Source organism: Mus caroli, chromosome 5, assembly GCF_900094665.2.
Source record: "Mus caroli chromosome 5, CAROLI_EIJ_v1.1, whole genome shotgun sequence".
Lineage (NCBI taxonomy): Eukaryota > Metazoa > Chordata > Mammalia > Rodentia > Muridae > Mus > Mus caroli.
In genome coordinates, this window is record NC_034574.1 from 103,708,684 (window position 1) to 103,736,090 (window position 27,407).

At 51.8% G+C, this 27,407-nt stretch overlaps 1 protein-coding gene across 2 annotated transcripts; it reads right to left on the reverse strand.

Moving 5' to 3' along the window:
* Positions 1 to 1,747: 1,747 nt before the first annotated feature.
* Positions 1,748 to 27,407, reverse strand: Ulk1 (unc-51 like autophagy activating kinase 1). Of its 2 annotated transcripts, none has more exons than XM_021161948.2 (28): positions 26,928 to 27,407; positions 26,439 to 26,531; positions 26,316 to 26,357; positions 16,369 to 16,401; positions 16,127 to 16,163; positions 13,542 to 13,715; positions 13,371 to 13,444; positions 12,947 to 13,048; positions 11,986 to 12,044; positions 11,823 to 11,905; positions 11,429 to 11,479; positions 11,053 to 11,141; positions 10,205 to 10,352; positions 9,632 to 9,692; positions 9,339 to 9,428; positions 8,838 to 8,963; positions 8,297 to 8,442; positions 8,095 to 8,181; positions 7,457 to 7,725; positions 6,574 to 6,767; positions 6,172 to 6,281; positions 5,953 to 6,096; positions 5,333 to 5,523; positions 4,995 to 5,167; positions 4,797 to 4,915; positions 4,308 to 4,465; positions 3,532 to 3,667; positions 1,748 to 3,460 (listed from the first exon to the last, which is right to left on the reverse strand). In XM_021161948.2, the coding sequence occupies exons 1-28, from the start codon at positions 27,036 to 27,038 to the stop codon at positions 3,405 to 3,407; spliced, it is 3,156 nt and encodes a 1,051-aa protein (XP_021017607.1). In that variant the 5' UTR covers positions 27,039 to 27,407; the 3' UTR covers positions 1,748 to 3,404. The 2 variants fall into 2 exon arrangements, with proteins under 2 accessions (XP_021017607.1, XP_021017606.1); XM_021161947.2 differs by having other exon boundaries at positions 8,095 to 8,199.

Sequence of the window (27,407 nt, forward strand, 5' to 3'; positions counted from 1 at the left end):
AAAAAAAAAAAAAAAGAACTTAAAACTTTAAAAAAAAAAAAATATTTTCTGAAGAAATCCCAGGGTCAGGGTTCAAGAGAATGAGCAGGCAGAACGGGAGTTGCAAGACAGCACTCAGTTCTGTACTACAGTGACAGTGGCACATCACTGTTCAAGTATCCTGGTTTGTCTGGGTGTGGTGCTGCAGGTGTCAGGTTAGTAATGGGGAGGCTGTGGCAGAACAATCAAAAGTTCAAAGCCAGCATAAATTTCACCAGATTGTGTCTCAAAGAAAGGGACAGCGAAATGCCTCATCACAGGGACCAGAGTTCAGACCTCAGCACACACATCAGATCATAAAAACCTCTTTTAACTTCAGCACAGAGGGATGCAAGAGCCTCTCCTGACTTTCTCCAGTGCCTGCACCTAAGTGCACACACACATACAAAATAAGTTAAGGGTCTACAGATATAGCACAATAGTGGAACACTCGCATAGCACGTGAGGCTCTCGGTCTACAGTAGCACCAAACCCAAAGATGCTAACAAGAGTTATCAGCTGCAAGCAGAAAGAAAAACAGGAGCTCCCCATGTCTCTCTATAAACCTAAAACTGCTCCAGGTATGGTAACACCATGCCTGCATTCCATGCACTGGGCAGGGTGTGGCAGGATTGGGAGTTCAAAGCCAACCACAGCTAGTGAGTTAAACTATCCGGCGGGCTCTAACTGCTCTCCCAAGGGTCCTGAGTTCAATTCTCAGCAACCACACGGTGGCTTACAACCGTCTGTAATGGGATCTGAAGTCCTGGTGAGGTGGGTGTGTCCGAAGACAGTTACAGTGTATTTATCATATATATAAAATAAAACCTTTTAACAACAACTGACACCTGAAACAATGTCTCAACAGGGCATAAAAATAAAACATGGACTCCATGAATATGTGATATCTTGGATTAGTTTACTATAATGTATAGGTATTACTATACCTAATAATTAATTTTTATCCTGTGAAGATAATACAGATGTAAGATGCAAGCATTACATCCAGATGTTTGCTTGGGATACCAATGCCAGAGCAGGCAAAGGGAACCACAGGCAGATCAAGGAAGTTTTCTGAGAAAAACAAAAAACCCAAATGTGTGTAGCATAGGCAAAGTAAAACCAGGCACAGTGATATACATCCGAGATTCCAATACCTAAAAGCAGGATTGGTGACTCGGTTGTTGATTTAGATATGTAGCATGTTTGCAGCCTGCCTAGACTATAGAGAGCCTGACTTAAGAGGTTGGAGGGCACAGAGGATTGGAACAAATAAAGCATACAGAGTGGCCAATGGTTTATAGATGGTTAGTGCTGGGAAACTGCACCTCAGAGCATAATTGCAATGGGGTGCCCGACAGTCCCTGCTATGAAGTCTGAGGCAGAGAACAGAAAATCATCTGAGCCTAGGAATCAAAGACCCTGTCTCTCAAAATGGGGAAGGTGCGCATCAATGATACGCACTAGGTGGCCTGGAGAATTGCCCCACCCTCTCTGGATCCTCACCTGACTCAGTGGAAACTGTTTCCTGGGTGATACAATGAACCCACCCAGCTATCCCTGGATCAAACTGAGGCTTGCTTCTGGTGCTGAGCAAGCCACCATATCACCGGCACTGTGAAGTACTCCTCAATCTGATTGGGGGACACAGGCAACTGTGAAGACAGACCTGAAGGCACACCCGGTTCCTGGAGGGACAGTGGCACCCCAGGATGAAATTGACATCACATAAATAATTCCAAATTTTATTTTTTTAAACTGATATGACACAGTGAAACACAAAAGGGGGAGACTCACAAAATTCATCTTAAAATTGACAGGTCTGAGCACTGCTTCCGTGAGCAGGTTTGGCTCATACACACACAGCCAGCCACACGCACACACAGCCACCCAGGAGCCTTCAGGAACCAGGTGGTGGGTCAGGAACCCCTGCACTAGCCTCCCTGGTGGCTCTGGGCTCCAGTTGGCCACAAAGCAATAAATACAACATGTCACATGCAAGGGAGGCCATGGGGAGACTAAGGAAGAGACTGGTCTTAGAGATCTGCTTCTTGTACAACTCTTGTACAACCAAGCACAGTGGCAATATTTCAAGTATTGCAAAGAAAAACGTGTGTGTGTGTGTGTGTGGCCTATAACTCTGAAACCCCACATCTGCTTGTGGACACTCAGATACTTTCAAGTATGCATGAACAGAGTGGTGACAAAGGACTGGCAGGCCAGGGAGGCTGGGAAGGTATTAGCATGTGTCCACCCTGGAACCTGGAAGACAAGCTTCAGCACAGATCCTGAAGGCCACCAAGCACAGGAGCCAGACTGACAGGAAAGCTCCACAGGGGACATGTTTGCATATGTTATTCTTCACCCACACCTCTCCACTGCACAGCGAGGATGGCACCTGGGCACTGCCTTTTCTGCCGTCCTTCCAGGGAAAGTTAATAGAGATGGCCAGCAGCACACTCGCTCTGGCACACACTACAGCCTCAGCCACACAGCCGGGCACCATCTCCTACAAGGACAACATCCAGTGTGATACCTGGCCTGCCTCCTCCCTTCCAATCCTTAAACATCTGAAGTTTCCTTTTATGAACAAAAACTGAGTTGGGAGGGTGGAGACACATCTTAGGAGTAAAGTGTGGAAGTTGAGGAGTGGTGCTTCACACAATGAACTATCTGTCCCTAATGAACATTTAAACGTGAGGACTGTCTCTCCCTCAGGAGGCAAGCCTGTTGCTTTCCTCCAAAGACCAGACACTTGAGGAGGTGAACACTGGGCTTTTTATACACAAAGATGTGGTCTGCATCTATACAGCGTCTTGGAGGACAAAAGCCAGGAACAGGAGGCAGGTTCCCAGCAGTCTGCACTGCTGGCTAGGTTCTCCAGTCTCTGTATGCATAAAGTGCTCCGGTGACTTACAAAGCTGGGTAAGTAGTCTCAGAGGGAGAAGTTCCTAGAGAGATCAGGAGGCCAGAAGACCATACCCTTTTTTCTTGGACAAGCAATGGGGCAAGTGAGGAAAAGCTTGCTTTGGCTTGGAGTCAGCAATGGTCTCAGGCCCTTGCCTGACACAGGGCTGCCGTGGGCTCTTCAGGTGGCAGGTGCCACCTCTTGGCACCATACCTGCTTGCCAGGGAGCCAGCTAGGAAGAATATGTTCAGAAACTCCTGTCCCAATGGGCAAGGGACCTGTCCCTGGCACTCTGATGTCTACCTGCCAGCAGAGACTGGCAGTCTAAGAAGCAAAGGTTGCACCAGTCTGCACAGGTCCACCGTGGAGCATCCCTGCTGGAGTTGGCTGGCAGCAGTCTCAGCACCATCGGATCAGATCAGTGTTGAGGACAGTCTGCCAGGTCTCAGACCCTACCCTGCAGGTTGGCAGCAGATAGTCAGGCATAGACACCACTCAGCAGGGCCGAGAGTCTCCTCTCAATGCACAGCTTGCCTGTGGAGGAGAGAGCATGAGACAGGGAGGCCACACCTACCACCCCACTCAAGCTCCGGAAAGGCACTCACATTTGGCAATGTTCTCAATGTCTGCCTGGTCCGTGAGAGTGTGCTGCAACCCCTCCAGCAATAGCAGGGCTTTGTGGTATCTCGGTACACAGCCCTCTCGGTGCTGGAACATCTCATCAAGGGCAGCTGATTGTACCTACAGGCAACAGCAAAGCTGGGCAGGGCTGGGGCACGACAGGGGGCCTGATTGCTCAGCACACTGTAGATTTGCCCAACTTCACTTGTAGTTGTGTTGTGAACACAAAACGTCTACGGAATTAGCTACAGATGCTCATCCACATGGCCTGCCTGCACAGTGCGCACTGTGTTGTCTGCTTAGTCTGTACACAACCCCTCCTCCAGGGGGAGCAAAGGGGAAATACTTGCAGAGTGCTAAGCATCCACCCAGTGCCATTCCTACCACTGTGGCCGACAATGAAACTGATCAATAAATGGGTCACAGCCAACTCAGAAAAGAAGAGATGAGGGAGGCCAACTTAAACTTACACTGGCAGACATGTTACTCATGTGAGGAACTATGTATGTCAAAGCAGAAACCTCAAACCCACAAACAGGGTGTACTCCTCACATAGAGGCCTTCCATGTTAGCTGGGGAAACTGAATTTCAGGGTCAAGTTCAGGACGCTACCTGAGCTGCACAGTGGGTCACTTTATGTTAGGACCAAGGGAGCCTCTGCTGCTTGCTGGGGAGAACATCACACTTAACTTCAGAGCCCTGGCCCCCGGGACCTAGGAACAACATCCCTAAGCCCTGCCACACACGGCACAGACCGTACCATCTGTACGGCATGGCTGAGGATGAGCCGCTCTGCAGTGACACCATGGATCCCGTCCAGCAGCCGTTGTTTGTCCAGAAAGAAGCGCTGAAGTCGCAAGCTGAGGCCCTGGCAGGATACCACGCTGGCCTTGTACAGCTCATTTAGTCTGCGTACCACTAGGGTGGAAGTGTCAGTCATCTCAGGTCCCCACAGATGCTCATGGGAAAGCATGCAGGCGGAAGAGCATGTTCCAGCTGCATGCACAGGAGCTATAGCCCCCACCAGCCACAGCAAGATCAACATCAATCTCTAGGAGTTCTGTCCTGGGTATATGTCCTCCATATACTTACTCTGTGCTCTGAGCACGAGGCCAGGCCTGTGTACCCAATCTACTGTCTGCTGCTCCCTGAAGTGGCCTGGGTCCCCGCATATGGCCTTACCCTCCAGCCTCAGGCTTGCTCACTCTTACCCCAGCACCACCTCTCTGAGCCGAGCCCACTTCCTCACCCTGCTTCACAGTAGATGAAAGGCAGAGTTTGCCAGCTCGAATCTGGTCAATGGCAGTCTGTAAGCCTGAGGACAGCAGCTCAGCCACCTTCAAGTACAGAACCAGTTGCTCTGCAAAGCTAGAGAGAAACAGGTCAGCCCCAAGTCAAAGGGGGAAGTGCCCAATAGCCCTCTTCCCCACCCCCAGGCAATACCTACCCCCACTCTCGGCTCAACTGACTGATCTGGTCAGCCACCACACTTTCCTGGAGCTGGTACTCAGGGCCCCCGGTGGCCTCACTGGCACTCCCCTTCAGGGCTGCAATCTCCAGAACTTGCTGTGCAAACGCTAGTGTGAAGCGCAGACTGTGTAGGGTTTCCGTGTGCTCTTGCTGAGGAGGCAATAAAGGTCAGAGCCTGGGACTCACAAGTGTATATAGATATAGCAGGGCTGAAAGGTTCATCTGCCAAAGGGGCACCGCTTGCCCCCCCACCAAGTACCAAGCAGGCAAGTCACAAGGGAGCACCCATGCTTGTCACCTCCCCACAAGCCTCACCTCCATGAGGGTCTCCTCTGGGAGGTCAGGAGCCTCGAAGGTCACAGCCCCCTCCAAGTTGGCAGCAAGGGGGTCAGCAAGGCTACAGCAGTGGCCTGGGGCAGAAAGCTCCGGGGCCTCTCCACAGGCCCCAGGCACTAAGTGGCGGGCAGAGGAGGAGCCAGTAGAGCCCAGGGAGCTGGAAGAGCCCACTGTAGGTAGATGGCTGGTAAGGGACAGGCACTCTGAACTCATCTCTGGAGTTCAGATATGCTTCAATTCACACACCTCCTTATCCTCATGCTTTACTAAGGAACACATCCTAGCACCCCCAGGGCTCCATCTTGGAGCCCTCTAGCTTTCCCCACCCCCTCTGCCTCCCTAGAGATGGCGTGTGCAGAAGGAGGTGGTCTAGGAAGAAAAGGCAACCACTGCCATCACTGGGAAGTGGCAGGAGCACAGGCTGGCCTTCCAGGGCCGCTGTACATAGAGACTAGTATCTCGGTTACCATCCCTGCTCTAGACATGCCGGAAATGCCATATATTCTATGGTCTATGCTTTAGGACTGTGTTACACAACAGGAGACTGCCCTCAAAAATCCCCACCCTGTGTGCTGCTTTTTCCTTGGCACAGACCTTACCTGAGAACATTCTGGTGCGGGTACTCTGGGGTGGGGTGGCACCACTGGGTGGGGAGCCTACAGTAAATACCACAGGTGCTGGGCTGCTGGCCCCTCCACCACGAGCTCCTGGATGCAGAGTCCCTCCAAAGCCAGCAGAGGGAGCTGAAGAACAAGACAGGCTCAGGGATGGGTTGGGAGCAGACTGTCCACAAGTAACCCCACAGAGCCCTCACATACCAATCTCCATAGGTTTCTCCTGTAGGCTGTCTGTGCTGCCTGAGTCAGAGGCCTGAGTCCCAAATGCAGCCTTAAGCAGCAGGTCCGTAATGCGGCTGGTGCTGAAGGACCTGAGGTGGCAGTGGGGGGGAGGCACTAATGTGGGAGGTAGCCTCTGGGCCAGACAGCTGGGGCCCTATTCCTGCACACAGCCATTCCTCAAGCCAGGCATAACTGTACTCAGACAGAGCTTCAGTCCTTTAACCGACTTCTCGAATCTCCCAAACAAGGAACCAGGCTGGGGCACAAGTGCCCACCACAAATCTCCAACACCTGCCACACTGGGCAGCCAGCAGCACAAGATGACTTAGGTCAGCAATGGTAGGGAGTACAGCTCCTGAGCTGTCGTCCCACTCCACTTACCGTCCAAAGGGACCCCGGGTGTCTTCAGCGGGCCGAAGGCCAGAGCCCAGCTGCTGGCCCTGGAAAGGACTGGCCTCGGAGAGGTCAGGCAGTGTACGGTTCCGAGGTGGTGTCATTACTACCCCCTGCCTAGCCAACAGGGTCAGCAAATTCTGAGAGCTGGGGGTTTTGGGGAAGTCAAACGAGGGCCCGGCCTAGGAGGGAAAGACAGCACTGAGAAAGTCCCATGGGCTGGGAGACATCAGAAACTAAAGCACAAGATAGGGGTCCACTGAGGAAACCCTTTCCTCCAGACCAGAACTGAAGACATGTGTACAGGTTCTGACATCATGAGGCTGTGCTGCTGTCTGGGGCCCCTTTTTCCAAACAGGAAAACTAAGACAAATAGAACTACACAATCTCTCTGAGGTGACAAACTCTACTTGTGACACTTTTTGAAATGGAGTCCATGCTAGGCTCAACATTCAGATCCTTCCAAAAGCTGGGCTTATAGGTATAGGCCACCATGCCTAGTCTGAGACATCTTTCCTACCCAAACCAGCCTACAGATACCACTAAATACCTAACAGCTAGTGGTACCATGCTACCACAGGGAAGCAGCCACAGCTTAGCAGATAGACATGGGGCCCAGGTTTTCTTCCCAAGGATGAACGGCAGGGCCGGTCGGGGAAGCCAGCATTCCCAGTTCTGTGAGGCCTCACAAAGGGTGAGAAGCCACTAGGGCTACAGGATCCTACCAGGAACCAGCTCTTCTAATTTTCCTTCCCTAACCCCCTACACAGGGAAGCAACCTGAGGATGAAGCCCAACAGGTAGCCAAACCACAGAAAGACCATATCCTTTCCCACCCCATAAGCCCCTCAGTCTCTCCTAGAAGCTGTTACCTTGGTAGGAGAGCCTAGGATGGGGGGTAGGGGACTCCGCTGTAGGAAGTCAGGCAGCTTAGGTGAGCCACGCAGTGGCCGGCAAGACTGTAGCCCTGGGCATGGCTGGGGTGTGCTGGTCTGGGGTGGGCTAAAGGTGGCTCCCAGTGGGTCTGTTGGGGGCTTAGGCAGCTTGGGACGCACAACATGGAAGTCGGACAGGTTAGGGGCACTGTGCAGGCGGCAGCCCAGCCCGGTGGTTCTTGGCGAGTGCTCAGGCACAGAGGAACCTGGGGACAGGAAGAGGCTACATTACCACACTCGGGTCCCTCATACAAGCACACTAGAATATGCCCCACCCAAGGCCTCTGTGACAATCATTCTGTGGATCTCTCACTCTGTGAACACAAGCATCCTTGCAGCTACCTCAGAAAGCCTCCATATAACAGGCACAGAAAAGATTAGTAATCTGTCCAAAGCCACACAGCTGTGGGATACAAGGAATTGTGTGGCAGGAGGCATCCAAAGGATGATGCTAGACTGTGGCAGTCCTTCGCACTTGATCCCTGACAACAGGAGGGAGGCCCCATGCAAACAGGTCAGCTATTGCCCCATGTCTGCTCTATAGACACTCAGGTCAGGGACTGTGCCACACCTACCGGGTCGTGGTGACCTGCCAGCCCGCACATCAGCTCCTTGTGGGGAGGGCACTCTGCTCCAGCTGGGTCGCTCTGGGATGGTTCCCACTGGTAGGAAAAGGGTGGCTAGATCAGACCACAGCAAACAGAGGGCATTATCACATCTACCCACCCACAGATGGGAAGGGAATGCCTACCAGTTCCCATCCTAAGACCTACTGACCTTGGGGAGAAGGTGTGTAGGGACGGCCACCTCCGAGTGACAGCTTCCTAGCCAGCATGGCTCCATCGGTGTGGGAGGGGGGTGATGGGCTGGCCCGGCCAAAGCCCAAGGGGCTGGTGCTCCCTGACCTTCGGATGGCAGAAGACCTGCAAACAGAGCCAGGGCAGGTGAGATCTCAACCACATCCCTGAGGGCCTCAGGCAGCTTCCCCTGGCCATGCTGGCTTACAGTCACTTCCATCACTATCAGAGGTTGCCTTCTGCAGTTTACATGAAACACTCACCCAACCCTACCAAACACAGCTTGCCAAATAAGATGCTTTTTTTTTCAATTTTTTTAGATATTTTCTTCATTTACATTTCAAAGGCTATCTCAAAAGTCCCCTATACCCTCTTCCCATCCTGCTCCCCTACCCACCCATTCCCAAATAAGATGTGTTTAATGAGCTCAGAAGCCCTGGGAAGTTACAGGAACTCTCAACCTGTCCACAATGGCTGTCCACAATAGTGTCAGAATTCTCACTAAGGTCAGGGACACTAACCGGGCTGTCTGCTGTTGAGTGGGCGATTGCAGGTTCTGCTCGATGCGCTGGTAATTGTGCACCTGAGTGGGGACAGGAATGGGGACCGAGGCACCGTACCTGTTGCTGGAGAAGGGGCCAGGCCGGCTGTGGAGAGAGAATAACCATTATAGACAGCACTGGAAGAAGCTCAGACCCAGACATTTTGGCAGAACGTCTCAACTTTGGCCAGGCCTGTAGGCAGCTGGCTTTCACAACACTGTAATCACCCAAAACTTTATCTGTGTGACTGTTACATAATTGTTGCCTATACTCTAACCTAGCAAAGGTCCTGAAAGCACCTTTGATCAACATTCTCAGTTGATCCCCTCATCAACCCATCCACACTTCCACAGGCCTTCAGTGGGACATCCACACTGCCATGGCCAGATCTGACCAAACACAGGACCTTCCAGATACAACAGATCATGCCAAGATGGGTGACCATGACCCAGAGTGTCACTGATGCTCATGTATGCTTACCCAGAGGGGCTGGGGGAGCTGCTGCAGGTCGGAGAGGGAGAGGGGGTGCGGCCGTGGCTCTCTAGGCCAGCAGAGGCCACCAGTGAGCTCCTGGTGGCAGAAGGGATAGGTAGAACCTTTAGATTGATACATGCATTCAGATTCTAAACTCCCTCAAAAGGCTTCCCCCAGCAGCCTTAGTCCTTCCCAAATGGCCTTATTCCCAGCCAAAAAAACTAGGCCCGGCAGGATAGCACTGGCTCTCCTAAAGGCCCAACTTATCCCTGAGCAAAGGTCAAGAGGGACTCACTCACCCACTACACAGCAGGCTATCAGGTGGGGGCTTGGCACTGGCTGCCTCAGCAACTAGATCACCTGTGGAAGAAGATGGTTATCTGGCCAAGGGTCCTCTGCCCTCCCTGGCTCACCTGACCTTCTCTCTGGCTCTCCATATTATGTCCAATGTCCCTCTTCTCACTAGAGCTTGCAGTCGGACAGTGCAGCTGGATGCTAAAAATGTGGCTTTGTAGGGTCCCAGTGCAAGCAGTCTGCTCTGGGACAGAAGTGAGTGGCAGCCCTTTTCAGCCACCTTTGTGTTGTATATACACCACCTGGACCATCCGTGTCTCTTTTTTTTATACTCTTGAACCTGAACACAAAGGCTCTCCAGACACACCAGTGAGGGTCAGATTATCCCCAGCAAGCTCAAAGCTCTAGAACCCATTCCAATTGCCCACAGGGAGAGAGGTCTGAACCCAATGCTCACGAATACATAGGCCTCCATGACCGTGCTCATTATCATGTGCATATACCCAGAGCTGTCTGACAAATCCCCTATGCTGCACCCACCCACCCCATGTCCAACAAATACTGTGAGTGGGCCTGACCTGGAAACTGGGCTGGAACCATGACAAAGTCATCAGTGTCACAGGAGTCTTTGCTGCTGCCACCAGAGTCCCGGGAGCCCTGCAGAAAGCCAGCAGCATCGGCTGGAGAGGTAAGGGTCTTCTGTAGCTGTGGCATCTCCCCCAGGGACTGTAAATGAAACAGGGCCAGTAAACTGAGTCCACAGGCAATCAACCTCCCCAGTAGTGGTACAGACCACAGTGGGGCTCAAGCCCATGGTGCTAAGCAAGGGAGCTGGGCGTGGAACTTCTCTGCAGCACTTCTGAGCTTTCTTTCAAACAGTAAAGAGAAGCTCCTCTTTAGGGTTAATGTGGGGAGTTTACACACACACTGCTTGGGAACCATTAGCTCCTAGCCATCGTGAAGAATCCATGTCTGGGGCACCCTGCCTCTCCATTTCTATACAGTAGCAAATCAGAGGACAGAGGTAGAATCCATCCCTGTGAGGAAGGTGCCACAGCAAGCCAGCACCAACCAGGCACCATACAGAAACACTTCCAGGACCCCTGAGCAACTGACAGCTGTGGGCCATATGTCTCACAGAATGAGCTCCAACATACTGAGCTCCTACTACCAGACACAGACCACAGAACCTGCTCATATTTGCTTATTACCGCCCTGAACAGCTAGAAATTCAAATAAATGGAGCTCAAGTCCCACAGCAAGCTTGCTGAGCATCAATGGGAGGAGATCCCTTCCCTAGTCATGAAGGATAGAAGCTATACAGATCATGCCTGAAGGACCAGAGGCAGCTAGATCTACCTCTGCAAACCCATCACTATGCAGTCCATGGGAGAACCCAACAGCAGAACCCAAAAAGGCAACTCACCGGTGGAGAGGCCAGGTGGGAGGCAGAGCTGCTGCTGGAGCTGCTGCCGGACCCTGAGCTTGGATATGAGGGCACAGGCACAGGTGGGGCTGCAAGAGGGATGTGGGTCAGTGTGCACCACAGCTTTGGAGACATGGCTGCCTCTGACTGGCACCAGTACTCCAGTTCCCAGCACAGGGACAAGCAGCCACCCTGCACTGATAACCTCCAGTGTCCCTAAGCCCATGACAGCAGAGCCACCCAGGTCCACATGGCCTTGAAGAGGCAGAACGAGGCACTCCACCTTTCCAGAATATCTCCCGATAGCAACATGGCACCTACAGACATTGGAAAGCATGCCAAGCCCTGTTTGTGACCAAGACTGCCAGAGACTCACATTTCTTGATGGGGGTGCTGGCATCCAAGAAAGGGTGGTGGAAAAATTCATCTGTGCATAAAAGGAGTGAATTACCCTGATGCCTCTGACCCAGACAGACTCACCCCAGAGCCCTGTGTGTCAATGCCAGGCCCTAGCTACCTAGACAGAGAGTCAGGGCCCCAGAAAATGGCTTGAGAGAACATCTGACCTTACTTCAGCAGGATCCAGTCTGCTGGCCTTGCTGAGCTTGGGAGGAATACAACCCACTGTAGCCCTGCAGGCTGACAGCATCTGGTTGATCATAGGTGCTTGGGTGCTCACTAAGGCCAACTAACATAAAGGTAGCTAATGGTAATATCCAAGACCAAGCAGGGTGGCTGAGTGGGCAGGGTGCCAGGTGGCCTGTGCTCACCAAAGTCCATTCGGTCCTTGTGGTTCCGTTGCAACAGAGCCAGGAGCAGTTGCCGCAGGGGAGCTGATGTCTCCCGGGGGATGCTGGGATAAAGAGCAGATGTATTAAGAAGGTTGTGGGTGCCAAGGTGGACTCACCTTGGGGAGAAAGCAGGGATGCTTACGCAGGAACTAGTGTCTTGTTCTTCTCATAAAACAGGCGCAAATCCTGAGGGCTGCTGGCCTGTTGAGGTAGCAATGAAATAGTTCAGACTGTTACCACACAAGGGGCCCTGCCACTACCACTGCCTAGCCCCTCAAGTACTTTCCCAAGGAGAGGACCACTGGGCAGCTCATGTGCTACGTTCCATACAAAGACAACGGGAAGTCAGATAGTCAGGAGTCATTAGAACCTCCAACTGAAAGAGGGATGGCCATGGCTGGGTATATATCCCAGAGCTGAGCGTGGAATCCCTCACTGAGTATATGCTGGGGACACATCTAGGAGGCTCATGGGTTGAGATCCTAGTGACAGGGAGTGAGTGGGGTTAGCTCCTGATCTAAAGTCAGTCAATGTTGGCTAGTAGGAGCTATTTGAGGCCTATCAGTTTGGGGTCACTACAGGCACCAACCACTTCTTGACAAGAACAACACAGCCCTTGTTTCTGAAATTCTCCTTGATGCAGACTTTGCTTCCAGGCAAGATACATTATGTTTAGAAGCAGGATGGATGAGACTTAACCCAGTGTATCTGTAATCAAACATGACTCTGACCTCTGATGGAGGTCATAGCAGAGGTGACCTTTAACTTACCAAATATCAAGGTTTGGCCTAAGCCCTAGGTAAGAGGGTTATTCTGTTAGGCAGTATGTAGTTGTGCAGTAGGCATCAGGATTGACTGGGCATGGCCTAGGGCTGCCTGACTATTAATAAGGAAATGTAGTATTACAGTGACCCATGGAACAGACTATGATAAAGGCTTTCACAAATACGGGATATATCCACCAAGCCTGATACCTATAATCTCAAATTGATTCCCCATCTGGTAACCCTGTACTCTTCCATGCTGAATGCCACCCAAACTGACCCTTAACCTCTAGGGCTTTGGGGATTCACTAGGAACTGAGTGCCATGGGGCTCACTCACCTGAAAAGGGGCCTTCCCTGTCAGACACTGGTAGACAATGGTGCCAATGCTCCACAGGTCAGCCTTTCCATCGTAGTGCTGGGACATAATGACCTCAGGGGCCTACACAGTGACAACACAGATCAGCACCTCTGTACAGCAGCGTGCAACAATCAGTAACAGGTACCAGGTATCAGCAAATTAGAGATGGTAGCTGCTAGGCACTAAGCAACCAACATATACCACACAAACTCCACCAGCTAGATCTGACATGACAAAATGGTGCACAACTGTCTACAACCCACAATGAGGCTATAGCTGATCCTCAGAGGGTCTGATATTTCTACAAAGGGTCTCAGGTTGGAGGCTGAGCCCAGCTCTGCCTGCAGCATCAGGATGCATGGAGTTGGTTTTATGGGGTCCTGGACCATGAGTGGGTACATACCATGTACATAGGAGAACCACAGAGTGTGGCTGCCATCATGTTGCTCTGGAGGTACCGAGCGAATCCAAAGTCAGCTGCAGGAGAAGCACCCAGATGTCTTGATCTGAAATCTCTGTGGGCAGGGTCCCCTGCTGCAGTCTCTCAGGGAGCCACCACCCAAACACATCTCACCAATCTTGACTCGGATGTTGCTGGGGTTGGCCCGGCGGCCCCCAGGGTTGGACAGCAGGATGTTCTGGGGCTTCAGGTCCCGGTGGATGATGCCCTTGCTGTGCAGCAGCCGCATGGCGCCAGCGATCTGCTGTAGGAACAGCCTGACAGTGTCTTCACTCAGTGTGCGCATAGCTGTTAAGAAAAAGTAGGCTCAGGAGACTTGGGACACCATGGTCTGTCTCTCTCTGGAGACACAGGAGTGTACATGACTGTGGAAAGACAAGTGCAGGAACTAAGCACCAGCACCACTCTACAGAGGCCCTCCAGCACACAGGGCTGACCCATTAGGCACCAAGGCCAGCTTGTACTACAACTTCCAGAGCTGGTCCCCTCCGCTCTTCCCACACATCCTTGAAGGACTCCCCCTTCCACATAACTGGGCACTGTTAGCTCTTGGCTGATAGCACTCTGCTCATGCTGGTTTCTACTCCTCCCCTGGACACCTCCTAGATCTTCCCCGTCCCTATGGCAATCCAACCACTTAGACTTAGTCCCTACTTCTCAGGTAGGTCTCTTGCCCCCTAGACCACAGTGGCTTCCACAAAGCAAGTCTCGGTGAAAGTGGACACAGAGAGATGCTCAGCAGTTAAGAGCATCCACCACTCTCAGTTAGAACCTAAGTCTGCTTCTTATCACCCACATGGTAGCTCACCACAACTTGTAACTCCAGTGCCAGGGTTTCTAATACCCTCTGGAAGGTACCAGGTATACATGTAGTCTTCATGTCAGACAAACAAAACACTCGTACACATAAAACTAAAATGTTTTTTTTATTCTCATTCCCTCATTCCCCACACCCCTCCTTTTTGTTTTTTCCACACAGGGTTTAACTGTGTAGCCCTAGCTGTCCTGGAATTCACTCTGTAGACCTTGGCCTTGAACTCAGAGACCTGTCAGCCTCTGCCTCCAGATTGCTGAGATTAAAGACCTGAACCTCAAATACCTGGCAGAAGTACTTCTTTAAAAAAGCAAATTGTGCCAGGCAGTGGTGGCGCACGCCTTTAATCCCAGCAGTCAGGAGGCAGGCGGATTTTTTGAGTCCGAGGACAGCCTGGTCTACACAGTGAGTTCCAGGACAGCCAGGGCTACAGAGAAACCCTGTCTCGAAAAAAACAAGCAAAACAGCAAATTGCAAACAATCTGTGAACTTGAGTTCTATATATTCAGGCTCAGCGGGGCACAGACTTCTCCTATGGTAACTCAGCAGGACATGTACAACTTACACACAAAGTCTGGTACATGCCAACTGAGAGCAGACATTCACTCTCCAGTCTGGGCTGCCCAACCCCTTCTGTTGGGCACCAGCTTACCACAGCCCCATCACTTGCCGGGTGTCTAGTTTAGGAAGCCTTCACTGAAGCTCAAACACACACAGGCATAGGAGATCTTGTGAGCACCCCGAGACACTCAAAGTTACAGGTCAGCCCTGTATTGGCCTGCTCATTCTTTCCTCCCCCACAGACACCTGTGGAGTCTGGAGCCTTGCCAAGAACCACTCAACTACTGAAGGTCATGGTGCAGCATACTGTGTGGCTGCCCCAGGGGACAGGAACAAACACTGAGTGGGCAAAGCCAAGCATGGCTTAGCCACGTGAACTTGAGCATACAGTGAGCTGACAGGCCAGGAGCCTAAAGACAGACAACTGACTTATCCTAACAGACTACACAAGGCCCTCCAAGACCCAGGGTCTTCTCTGATGGCTCAACCAGAAGACAGTGTCACAGTCTGGGGAGGTGTCCAGAGGCTGCAGTAGAGGGAAGACCCAAACAACAGGAGACTGTTCTAAATGCCTGTGTCAGTCTGGAGAAAGGTGCTCATGGGGAGTCCCTACCCTTAAAAGGAGGCTAAGAGACTGCCACTTCTGTCCGCCGGAGCCACAAGGCGGCATCTGGGAGGGACTGCTTTGAACCATCAATTCCTACTGTCTTCTGTTTGATGTTTGCCAAGCATTCTGACGACAGCCATGGACAGCCACTGCATCTTTCCAGGCCTGGGACAAGGTCCCTACATTGGTTCCACTTGCCCTTCTTCCCCCAACCCTCAGAGCACCCCATGGAAGCGATACTGATGCTCCTTCACTCTGCACCACAAGCCAGCCACTTGCTGTCTTTCAGTGGGGCCTGAACTCTCCTGCTGCCTGAACCTTCCCTGCTCTTAGCATGTACCTACCAGATTCTCCCACAGAGGTAGATCTCCTGGCTCAAGCCCACAGACTCTAAAGCTGCTCCCTTGCCCTACCATGAAAACTGCAAACCATTTCTGTGTGTGCCTGCCAGTGCTTGCTCAGACCCACCAACCGTGGCCTGTGTCCTTATCCCTGCCAAAATAGTAGAACCTGACTCTTCTGCTTAGGCCAACCACTCAGCACACATGCCATATTCACAAACAGCTGAGGCTGGTCAGGCTAATGGGCCTGAAAGAGCTGGGCTCACTTCCTATAGAGCCCCAAAACAGGAGGATGGACGATACAATCAAGCAGGAGGCAAATTTAGCTGCAGCATTTTAGGCTAGAAACAGAGCCCAGGAGGGTGTGCCTACTCACTGTGCAGGTAGTCAGCCAGGTCTCCACCGTTACAATACTGTAAAAGACAAGGGATGTGCCATGAGAACACAACCAAAGAATCTCTAGCCTGACTCAGATTCTTTATTCCCCATACCAGTTTCTTGGGCCTGTCCAGTGCAGGTATTCACAAAATCCCAGCTAGGAATGCCATAGTTTATATACTTATACCCACCTATGCCTATCATGCTGGGCATGCTTGCCCTGGCCCCATGGGAACTCACCTCCATGACCAGGTAGACAGAATTAGCCATTTCCTGTAAGACAGAACAAGCCATTTAAGACGGGAGAATACCTTGCATAGTCTCTCTCTGGACATTACTTGGAAGAGCCTTTGGTACATGGGACCGACCACAGGCACTCTCAACATGTCATCTACCTACAGGGCTTGAGGCAGTGTGAACAAGTCTAGGTGTCCTTTGTGGCCAAGACTCAGTCTAGGAAACAGGACATATGTAGCAAGAGGCTTGGGTGTGCATACTTGTTTCATGGTCATACCAAACATGGCCTCAGTATCTCAGACCCCAGGTCTGAGGATCTCCATAAGGTTCAAGGTAGGAAAAAGCTGATATGGACCATTGCCTATGAAGGAGACTTCTCAGCAGGAGTCATCCTGGTTTCCTCCCTCCACTGTTCTCCCTCAAACTTAGATCCTCACTGGGTACCAATATGCACCATTGTCTAATCAATTACCCAACATTAACAGCCTGGAGACCACCCATTGGGCTGGCCAAAGCCCAAACTGTGGTGCCTCCCCTAGCAATCCACTCGTCATAGGCACAACAACAACCACCCTCACCTGTTTCATTGACAAGAAACTTAGGACCTGGGGGCGGTGTGTGTGTGTGTGTGTGTGTGTGTGTGTGTGTGTGCACACACGCGTGAGTGCTGGGTGATCAAGCCAGTCAGGCTGGGTCTAAACAACCTACAGTTCTTTCTGCAGGTGGTATGATCCCTGAAATGTAGCTTCCAGCTGGGTAGAGCAGGCCTTGGGAACCACAGGAAACAGGACTTCCCTGCTATGTAGCCCACAGCAAAAAGCCCCACCTCACCCCCATAGCACTCAAGGAGGATTCACTCCCTGCTCCTCAGGAACTCCGCTGCAGATCAGAGATACCTCAGAGGTCTCTTCTAGGGCCTGGGCCAAGAGAGGACTGTAAAGGAGCTGACCCTTCTCATAGCCTATGAGGGCTAAATGGGGGACAGACACCCTCATCCCTAGATGACCCCAGCACAGCAGCCAACCTGTTCCACTAGTCAGCTGTCCCAGATATGTATTCAGACACCCTTGAACTCCCCTCAACTTCTGTCCAGCTTCCCATCCCCCAAGGCTAGTGCCTACACGTGAATATCCCACGGGTGACAAACACAAGGTTATCTCAACACCAAGGATGCAAACGTGGGAGGAGCACACCAGAGCCGCACCAGAGAGGTAAGGGAGTTAAGACATGTGTTCAGGCAGCCTGGCTGTCTCACAGCTGTGTTCCCAAGAGTGATGAAGAATGTAGCCTAGGTGAGAGGGAGGCTATTTACAAAAATGAGCCTAGACTGCTTTATGAAGGCCTGTTTTCCAAGACCCCAAGTCCCTGCCTGAACCTTCCTGCCCTGCCCTAGATGAGGAGCCTTGGCTTGGCCCCATTTGGCTCCCCTCCTGCCTCTGCCTTCCAGGTCAGCTGCAGGGGAATGATACTCTGGGGCAGGCCTGGATGGATGCTCAGCAAAGCGGCCCCTTCAGCTTGACTGCTTCGAGGGCTAGAGCACAGCAAAGGTGACAGAGATAAGGACTCATAAATAGCCACTACAGCACACACAGTGCTCCCATCTGTATCAAAGAGGGCCTGTCTCAGTGGCTTCAGCTTACAGCCCAAGAAGCAAGGGAGGCTTCTGGGGCCACCTGCTGTGAGACACAGACAGACAGACAGACAGAAACACACACACACACACACCAGAGGGTGGGAGGTGGACAGCCAGGTCTGTCATATCATTACAACATGATCTATGCCAGAGCCCCAAACTCACCCACCCAGCCAGCCAGGACAAGGTCAGGACAAGCAGGGACAGTGACAAGGACAGGCAAAGATCTTCTTTTGAGCTCTGAAGCCAGAATTCCTAACCAAGGGCTACTCTACTGGTAGCAGCCAGCACCCCTAAACGTGTCCTGACACACTAGAGGCAGAGCTGACCTCAGGATAGAGTGAGGTTCACAATTCCCAACAGTCAGCTGACCTACTGTGCAGAGAGAACAAGTGCTAGCACCAGGCTGAGCAGTGGCCTCAGTCCTCCCCTGGCAGCACCATCTGGGCAAGCCTCTCGGGCCTGCCTCTACGCTCTCCTGCTTGATCTCCACCAGCCCCACAGTAGACCAGTCACAGGATGTTCTCCAGCCAGTTTCACAGATGAGCAAGCCAAGGCCCAAGAAACATGCCCAGCTCTGTGCAGCAGCGGGGCTCGTCCAGGCAGGCTGCCTCATGCCATCCTCCATCTCCCTGTCTAAGCCAACACCAGCCAGTCCCGATCAACTTGGAACTTTACTGCCCATCTTCCAAAGCTGGGCCAGGCAGTCTCCCGCCTATAGGGAACAAGGATGGAGGTAAACCACAAAGCAAGAAAGGCCTCCAAGCGAGAGCTTTTCCAGGGAAATGGCTCACGGCGACCAGTCCCCTCCATTATTAAGTGGGTGTAGCAGACAAGAGACCAGAACATAACCACAGTGCTCAGAACTATCCTATGCCACCCAGGACCACTTCTCCAGCCTCTGCACTGCTCTGTTCAATTGGTTTCTACAAATTCTAAGGGCCCCCACCAGACTCCCAAGAACTTCACAGGCTAACGCTACATTTCTAGCACACAGTCCAGGACTCTGAGCAGACAGTAGCCCTTCCCTTCTCAGGGGCAGCTTTCCCATTATCACAGGGTGGCAGACAGTCTTGACCATGATGGGGAATGCCCTGGGCTCCTAATATGCCACTCTGGCAGCCAGGTCCCATCACCCAGCCTTTGAAGGGAAGGTGACACAGGGTAGCCAGTGGGCTAGTCACAGCTGGTAGCAAAGTAAAGCAGGTCTTGGAGGCACACATCCTTTTGCTGAGCTACCCTTATGCAAGGGAAAAAGAAAATTAAGACAGAATAGAATCAGCACTTCTGTAGGAGCTAGGCTTACTAACCACAGACAATCACTGCTGGCCCAAGAGTCCAGCTTCCTGGGAAGCTGACGGGCATCTGGGCACGTAGGAGGCTGCCCCGCCCCAGACACTGAGATATTTTGCTTAATAGGATCCCAGCTCTCCACCCTCTGCCTGCTCCACTCTGGTCTGGTGATCTCAGGCTGGATCTGGCAAGCGGGTGTCAAGCACTGACCCACTTAACTCCTGAGGAGCCAGGCTTCTGGACTGCAGAAGGTGGCAAGGCTTTAGCCACAGCAAATCTGGGCCCTTCTGGACAGCTGACAGAGGAATGCCAGCTTGTAGCACTAGGGTGGGGCTGGGAGGCAGTGAGTGCATATGTGTAAGGAAGGTCCACTCCATCCCTTGGGCTTCAGCAACTACCCTTTGCTGCAGTTCTCTGACCCAGGCTAGCCTCTTGGAGAAGGCTTCCATTAATCTAGCCAGGTAGGTCTCCAAGCCTACTGCCATGCATCAACTTCTGCATTGTAAGTAGTCAGACCCCAGATAACCATAGAGAGAGCAGGGGAACACAGAGTAGACCCTTAGGAATATAATTCTCCATAGTCCTCTCTAGGGCCATACTCCTGAACTCTATCTACTGCAATTCTGACCACCACAGACAGACATCTCACCTATCACACACAGTACAGCCAGAAAAGTGACTCATTTCCCACTTAAAGGCAGAACTAGCTCACCTCAAAAGAAAGTCAATCTACTTGCAGGAAGTATACTAGCTAGCCAGGCAGAAGAGCAGAGCCACACAGGGCAGGCAGTAGAAGGCAGGAAGCCTCTAAATCATGGCTATCTATCCCACACAGTCACAGGCTTTGCACCCTGTGTATTTTTATGTTATCTACAATTTAAACCTTGAATCTGTCAGCAGATGTAAACTGAGTTTGATCCCTGGGACCCATCCAATCAATACAATGGTTCAACATCAATCCACCATTTCAGACTTGAAAAAGATAAAAGTGGAGAAGGAGTTAAGGAGCTGGAGAGGACAGTGCATCACTTACAAGAATTTGCTCTTACAGAGGACCTGGGTTTGATTCACAATACCCACACCAAACCAGCTGTAATTCCAACTCCAGGGGATCCAGCACCCTCTTAAAGCTTTAGTAGGCACCTCACACACGTGGTGCACTAACATATATACAGGGAAACACATACAAACACACCTTTTAAAGTTCAAAAATAAAGATGGCCCTGTGGGTAAAGCTACCTACCCACCAACCTGACAACCTGAATTTAGAGTCCCCAGAATCTCACATGGTTAAAGGAAAGAATCAATTTCACTAAGCTGTCCTCTGACCACCACACAAGTGATATGTGTATGCTCCACCCTGTAACATACATAAACACTAAAAAAAAAAATAAAAAATAAAAATAAAAGTTTTAAATAAAAAGATGGGGCAGAGGTAGTGTATGTCTTTAACACCAGCAGATTGACTCAGTAGTCAGAGGAGGCAGATCTGTGAGTTCGAGAACAGCCTGATGTACAAAGCCAGTTCCAGAACAGCTGAGGCTATTACACAGAGGAAACCCTGTCTAAAAAGATATAAATGGAGAGATGGCTCAGCGTTTAAGAGAACTGGATGCTCTTCCAGATTCCAGAGGACCAGGGTTTGATTCTCATCACCTACATGGCAACACCTGTAATTCCAGTTCAGGGTATCCAACACCATCTCTTCTGGCCTTCACAAACACCAGGCAAGTAAGTGGTGTAGACACATATATTCAAGCAGAACATCCGTATGAAAATAAAGTAATTAAGCCAGGCTGTGGTGGCGCACATATTTAATCCCAGCACTTGGGAGGCAGTGACAGTCGGATCTCTGAGTTCGGAGGCCAGCCTGGTCTACAGAGTGAGTTCCAGGACAGCCAGGGCTACACAGAGAAACCCTGTCTCGAAAAACCATAAAACAAACAAACAAACAAACAAAATAAAGTAATTAAAAAACAAGTAGGCATAGCACTGCACATCTGTAATCCCAGCATCTAGTGAGATGAGGCAGGAGAATCGCAAATCCAATGCCAACTAAAACTAAGTACCAAAACCTAAAAGCAGAATGGGTAGATGGGTGGATGGGTGTGGGCCTTCCATCCCAAGGTGAAGGAAGGACTTCAGAAAGTCAAGGAGTTTAAGGCTAGCCTTGGGCTACTGGAGACCCTGATTCAAATGACAAAGCAGGAGCTGGGTGTGGTTGCTGGTGGGTGTGGTAGTACAAGCCGTTGATCCCAGCACCCAGAAGGCTGAGGCAAACAGAACTCTATGAATTCAGGGCCTAGTTTACACAGATCTCCAGGCCATTGTCAGGGATACACTAGTCTCCCCACTACAAACCCCCCCACACACACACAAACAAAAGGAAAAAGAGAAAATGCACATTCAATTTTGCAGATGTACAGACTTCACACTTTTCTGAATCCTGGCCTATTATCTCTAACTGGGTCCATTTGATAAGCACTATCTCCACTGTAAGTGGGAAAGCAAACATCCAAACCCCCATCTCAGGCCTCTTCTAACCTAGACAGAACTCAAAAGAGCTGGTCTGTCTGTCTGCAAGGTCCAAGGTGTGAGTCACCTCTGGGCAACCTGGCAAGGCGTCGGGCTTCAGAGAACCGGACAGACAGCGTACTAGCCTCCAGGGAGTCATCAGCTGCAGTTAAGGCTGGCAAGCAGGTGAGGACTGGGGGAACCACATCTACAGCCTGATACTGATTCTGGCAGTGCCCACTCTTCCAAAGAAAAAACACGTCCAGACACTGAATGCTAGATGAGGAGAGAGCCCACCCAGTCCCTTTCATATGTTCCAGTTTCCTCCCCAAACTTAGAATGCAGGGAGTTGGAGTGTGAGTTAAGTAAGCTATTGGCCTAAGGTTCAACTCCCAGTGCTATCAAGAACAAAGAGAAGAGGAGCTGGTGTTGTGGTTTGGTTTGCTTTGTTGTTTTTGAGAAAGGGTCTTACTGTGTAGCCTGGAACTCACTATGTAGACGAGGCTGGCCTGGAACTCAGAGATCTGTCTGGTTCTCCCTCCCAGATTCTGGAATAAGGCTGCACCCTGCACCTGGTCAGGGTTATGGTCTGAATATGAAATGCCTGCACAGGCTCATGTCTGAATACTTGGCCCCAGCTGGTGGCAATGTGGAGCCTCCATGGCTAGAAGAATGGCTGGAGGTTATACTCGAGGCACTTGCAGTCTGAGCTCTCTGCATCCCTGACCAGGCAACATATGAGAATAATCATGTTCCCACTGCCATGAACTCCACTACACCTTTCTTGGTATGGTGAACTAGAAGCTGTAGCCAAAATAAACTTCTCCTCCCTTAACCTCCTTCTGGCAGGTGTTTGAAAGCAGACTAGATATACAATGAGTACCAGGCTACCCTGATACTGGAGTTAATCCTTGTCTCAAACAAACAAGCAAGCAAACAAGAGGGAGGACAGACCTATGTGTAACCTAAAACAAAGAACTTTTATAAAGAGACCATACACTATCAGAAAAATTTGCATAAATAGGACCAAGTGGGCACAGCTTTGAGAACTCAGGTTGTCACCACAGACCCAGTTCTTTTCCAGGTAAACACACAGACACGGATAGGCAGCTTGCCACCAGTCTCACCTGAGACCATCCAGAATCACTGGACACTGCTTCCAACATGGTAGACAAAGTAAATTTGTTTACCACTGCTCCAGATGATGGCCATGGCCATGAGATCTCAGGAGTTAAGAATGCTGGCTGATGTGCCCAGGTGTGATTGCCCCCACCTTTAATCCCAGCATACAGGAGGCAGAGGCAGGTGGGGACCCTGTGAGTTCAGGGCCAGCCTGGTCTACAAAGTGAGTTCCAGGACACCCAGGACTGTTACACAGAGAAACCCTGTATTAAAAAATCAAAAGCAATGGCTGCTCTTCCAGAGGACCTGGGTTCAATTCCCAGCAACCAATGACACCTCACACCTATCAGTAGCTCCAGTTCTAGGGCTTCTGTCATCCAGACATACATTCAGGCAAAACACCAATGAAGAAAACCCAGCATCCTCCTCATACAACGCACAACTGCCTATAACTCTAGTTACAAGAGATGGAGCATCCTCTCCTGGCCTATGCAGGCACAGCACACATGTGCCACATACTCACACCTATAACAAAAGAGCCCCTACACACTCCTAATACATGTACTGGGTCCCCTAACAATTGGAGGGGTAGTCCTTCCCATAACTGGACTGCCCTGTTCGGCCTCATCCTGAGAGGATGCACAGGGACTGGATGGCTGTCTCGGGGTTGGGTGGCTTCTCCTTCTCTCAGGAGAAGGGGAGGGAGGAAGGGGGAAGGAATTTGTAAGGGTGGGACTGGGAAAAGAGGTGTGATGTAGTAGTAAATAAATTTAAAAGAAAAAAGGAACGCTTGCTGCCCAATGGGTGGTGCACACCTTTAATCCTAGCAGAGGCAGGTGAATCGCTCACTGAATTTGAGGCAAGGTCTACAGAACTAGTTCCAGGACAGCCAGGGCTACACAAAACCACCCTGTCTCAAAAACAAACAAACAAAAGAACAAAACAAAAACAACAGCAAAACCATTATTTTATCGAAAGGATAAGTTCTGAGCCAATACTGCTTTAAGAGATGGACAATTGCCAGATAACCATTGGCATTTCCTCTCTGGGGGGCAATCTGACAACAGTCCCTCAGACTACAGTATACACACCTCTTGCCCAGGGCTCCGACTTCTAGGAATCCATCTACATATCAATCCTAGCCAAAGAGCCCAAGGACAGTCATGACCACATTTTGACTTGCCAGAATCCCAGAATAGCTTGTATCCCTCAGGAGGGTTAGGTTAGTAAAATGAACCACACAGACAGGCAAGTCGTAGGCACCACATGGCCTTAAATAACCACCACAGCAAGAGACAAGAGCAAACACCACCTGTGCTCCCACTGCCCTAACCCTGGCCTGACACCGGAAGCGATGGCACAGCCTGTGTGGTCCAACCTAGGTGAAAACTGCATGGCAGCCCGCTCTGAACACTGAGCCTGTGAGCTTTCATTCCAATAAGGAACCAAGTGTGATTCTTCAGAGCAGGTGAGACATCAGTGTGTGACTAGAAACTGAAGCTTCTTGCCTTCCCTAAGAGACCATGGAGGACATTATGGGGTTGCTATGGCAATAAAGGAACACATTTCCAGGGAGTAACCAAAAACTGTGGGGATGCCTAAGAGGAGACAGGACAGCAAGCCTCCGCTGGCACAGGGACTGGACAATGTATTTTTTAAAAGATTTATTTTTTGAGTACACTGCAGCTGTGCATCGGATCCCATTACAGACGGTTGTGAGCCACCCTGTTATTGTTGAGAATTGAACTCAGGACCTCTAGAAGAGCAGTCAGCGCTCTTAACTGCTGAGCCATCTCTCCAGCCCGACAATGTTTTTAATTTTTATTTTTATCCATCTTCTGCTGTTGAAGAGAGAGAATTATCGGCCAAATCATCTTTTTTTCTCTGCCCAAAGTATGTATCTTAAACAAATATCAAAGCAGCAACCCCTGTGCCATGAGGTGAAGGATCCTGCATCCTAGGGAGAAGGCAGGGACTTGGCAAAGGAAGCCACAGCATGGCCAAAACTGGGGGAAACAACAGATGTCCTTAATCAGGTGTCTCAGCTAGATGAAGCAAGCAGAACAAGTGGAAACCTAAGGAGGACAGGCCTCAAGTCTGCAGTGGATCTAACTGTAGTGAGGGAGGCCTTTATGGGAATGCCCTGGCAGGGGACTGTGGGATCTGGAGGGGATCTCAAGGTGCAATGGGGCCCAGAGTCTGACCCTAGGAAGGTCATGCCATCTAACTCAGCCCTGGGTCCTTTAAGAAGCACATACGGTGTGTGCTGTTGTGGCCCTTCCTACAGCACTGGGGACAGGGGGAGAAAGAAGCAGTAGGGAAGGGTAGGAAAGGCAGGCTGCAGAGGGGGCAACCTCTAAAACCCAGAACACCATGTTTCCAGCTGTTGCCAGGTACTCCCTCTCACACAGGACTTTGGCCCTGCCCACATGTCACCTCATGACAAGTCACAGCCCTCAAGGTAAAGTTGGAAGAGGAGCAGGGGAGGAAGGAAGGGGAGGAGGCCACCAAAACACAGCTAGCTGCCTGCTGGGAACTTCCCTCAGCCAGGGCTGGTCCCGTGGCCCCAGTAAACAGGTTTCAAAATCATTAGTCAGCACTTTGCTGGGGACCAGTACCTAGGGTTCCCGGTCCCCACACGGGTGCATCCAGGGCCTCCAGCCCCTGCCACCGCTGGGCTGGGGGACCTGGAGGGCAGCACAGAAGCTGGCTGGTCAGCTGGCTTGCTCGTTCAGGCAGCCAATTCTGAGGGTGGCGGCGACAACCTCCCGCCGGCCGGATGGATGAGTGAGCCCAGCCCCAACTGCCGGCTAGAAGGAATCTCCAGCAACCCCTCCCCCTTCCAGCCTCTGACGCAGGAGTGGGCTGGCCAATGCCAGGCTGCTGAAGCAATGTCAACAAACAAACCCGCCAGCCCAGACAGGTGGGCCTGCCTGGAACACCAGTCTCAGCTAAGGGCCACTGGGTCAGACATCACAGTGAGGAAAGGGTCTTTGGCAGCAGGGTACGCTAAACCCAAACAACAACAATGTAAACCAGGCAATTACCAAAGATTCAACATTAGTGTTGATGGCCGCCTTCCTTCCCATGCAGGCAACATATAAGCTACAGAGGTCCCCAGAACCTAGGAAAAGCCAGGAAAAACTTGGACCAGAGATGAGGTCTCCCGGGCCCTAAGTGGCCTCACAGTAGGACAAGCGTGAGACAAGGCATTCAGAACCCAGCTCCTTTCACCTAAACCAAATACTAATCTAAAGCCATCATCTGCCCTCAGGGGGGCGTCCAGCCCCAGGCAACCTAGGTCCTGAAGCAACAGTGGATGGGACAAGGGCAAGAATAGATTTACCCCTCCCCCAAGCCCAACGCCCGCAGCAGCCTCGGGCCTTACCTGGAAGTCATACAGCGCCACGATGTTTTCGTGCTTTAGTTCCTAGGACACAAATCCAAGTTTCTCATAAGCAAGAAAAGAGCTGACCAACCCTCTCCCCCCTCCCTCGAGGCGCTGGCTCACCTTCAGGATTTTGATTTCCTTTCCCAGCAGTGTTTGGGACTTGGCAAGGTTCTTCTTGTTAATGCATTTGACGGCCACCTCCAGGTCGTGCTTCTGAAAAGCCAAACGTGGACCTTCAGGATTGAAAACACCCTACCCCCTTCTGCTCCCCACCAAGCTGGGAACACAGAGATGGCTTAGGGTGGCTGTCCCAAGGGTCTTGGAATGGGAGGGTGCCAGAGGCAGACAGGTAGTGAGTGTCTGTCAGCCGGGCCTGGAATTTAAGTCCCAGGATGGAGTCCCAGGTTAGGTTCTCAGAACTCGTCTGACTTCGGGGCTAGGTAGGGAATCCTGGGCTGGCTGGCGTCTCCATGTTTCTGGAGCTAGAGTAGCAGGTGGGTTTCCCGGGCTGGGGGTCCTTAACTGGGTCCCTCTACGGATTACCGGAGGTAAGGTGTCCCTTGGGCTGGGAGTCCCTGATTGCGAGGCCTCCGCGGGAGCCTCACCCACCTCCCGGTGTCGACCCTTGAAGACCACCGCGAAGGCGCCGTGTCCAATCAGGTCCTTGCGAGAGAACTCGAACTTGCCCACGGTCTCTACGCCGCCGCGGCCCGGCTCCATAGCGCGCGCGGGCCGGGGGCGCGGGCCCGAGCTCGGGCCCGGGGGCTGCGCTACGGGGTGCGCTGGGCTCAGGCGGAGGCCAGGGGGCCGCGTACGCGGGGACGGAGGCGCGGGCTCATCGCCAGGGCCCCGCGCCCCATCGGGCAGGCCTGGGCCGGGTCCCAGTCCCACAGGCGGGCGGACGGAGGGGCGCGCTCCCTCGGCGTCCTCCTCGGTACCCTCCCGGCGCTGACAGTCGGGACCCGGTCCGACTCCGGACTCAGCTCTGACACACTCCAGCTCCAAGTCCGGCCCTGACTGACGATGCGGCTCGGAGCCCCGCAGGGAAACAAAAGATCCGCGGCACCGGGGCCTCGGAGCCCGAGACGC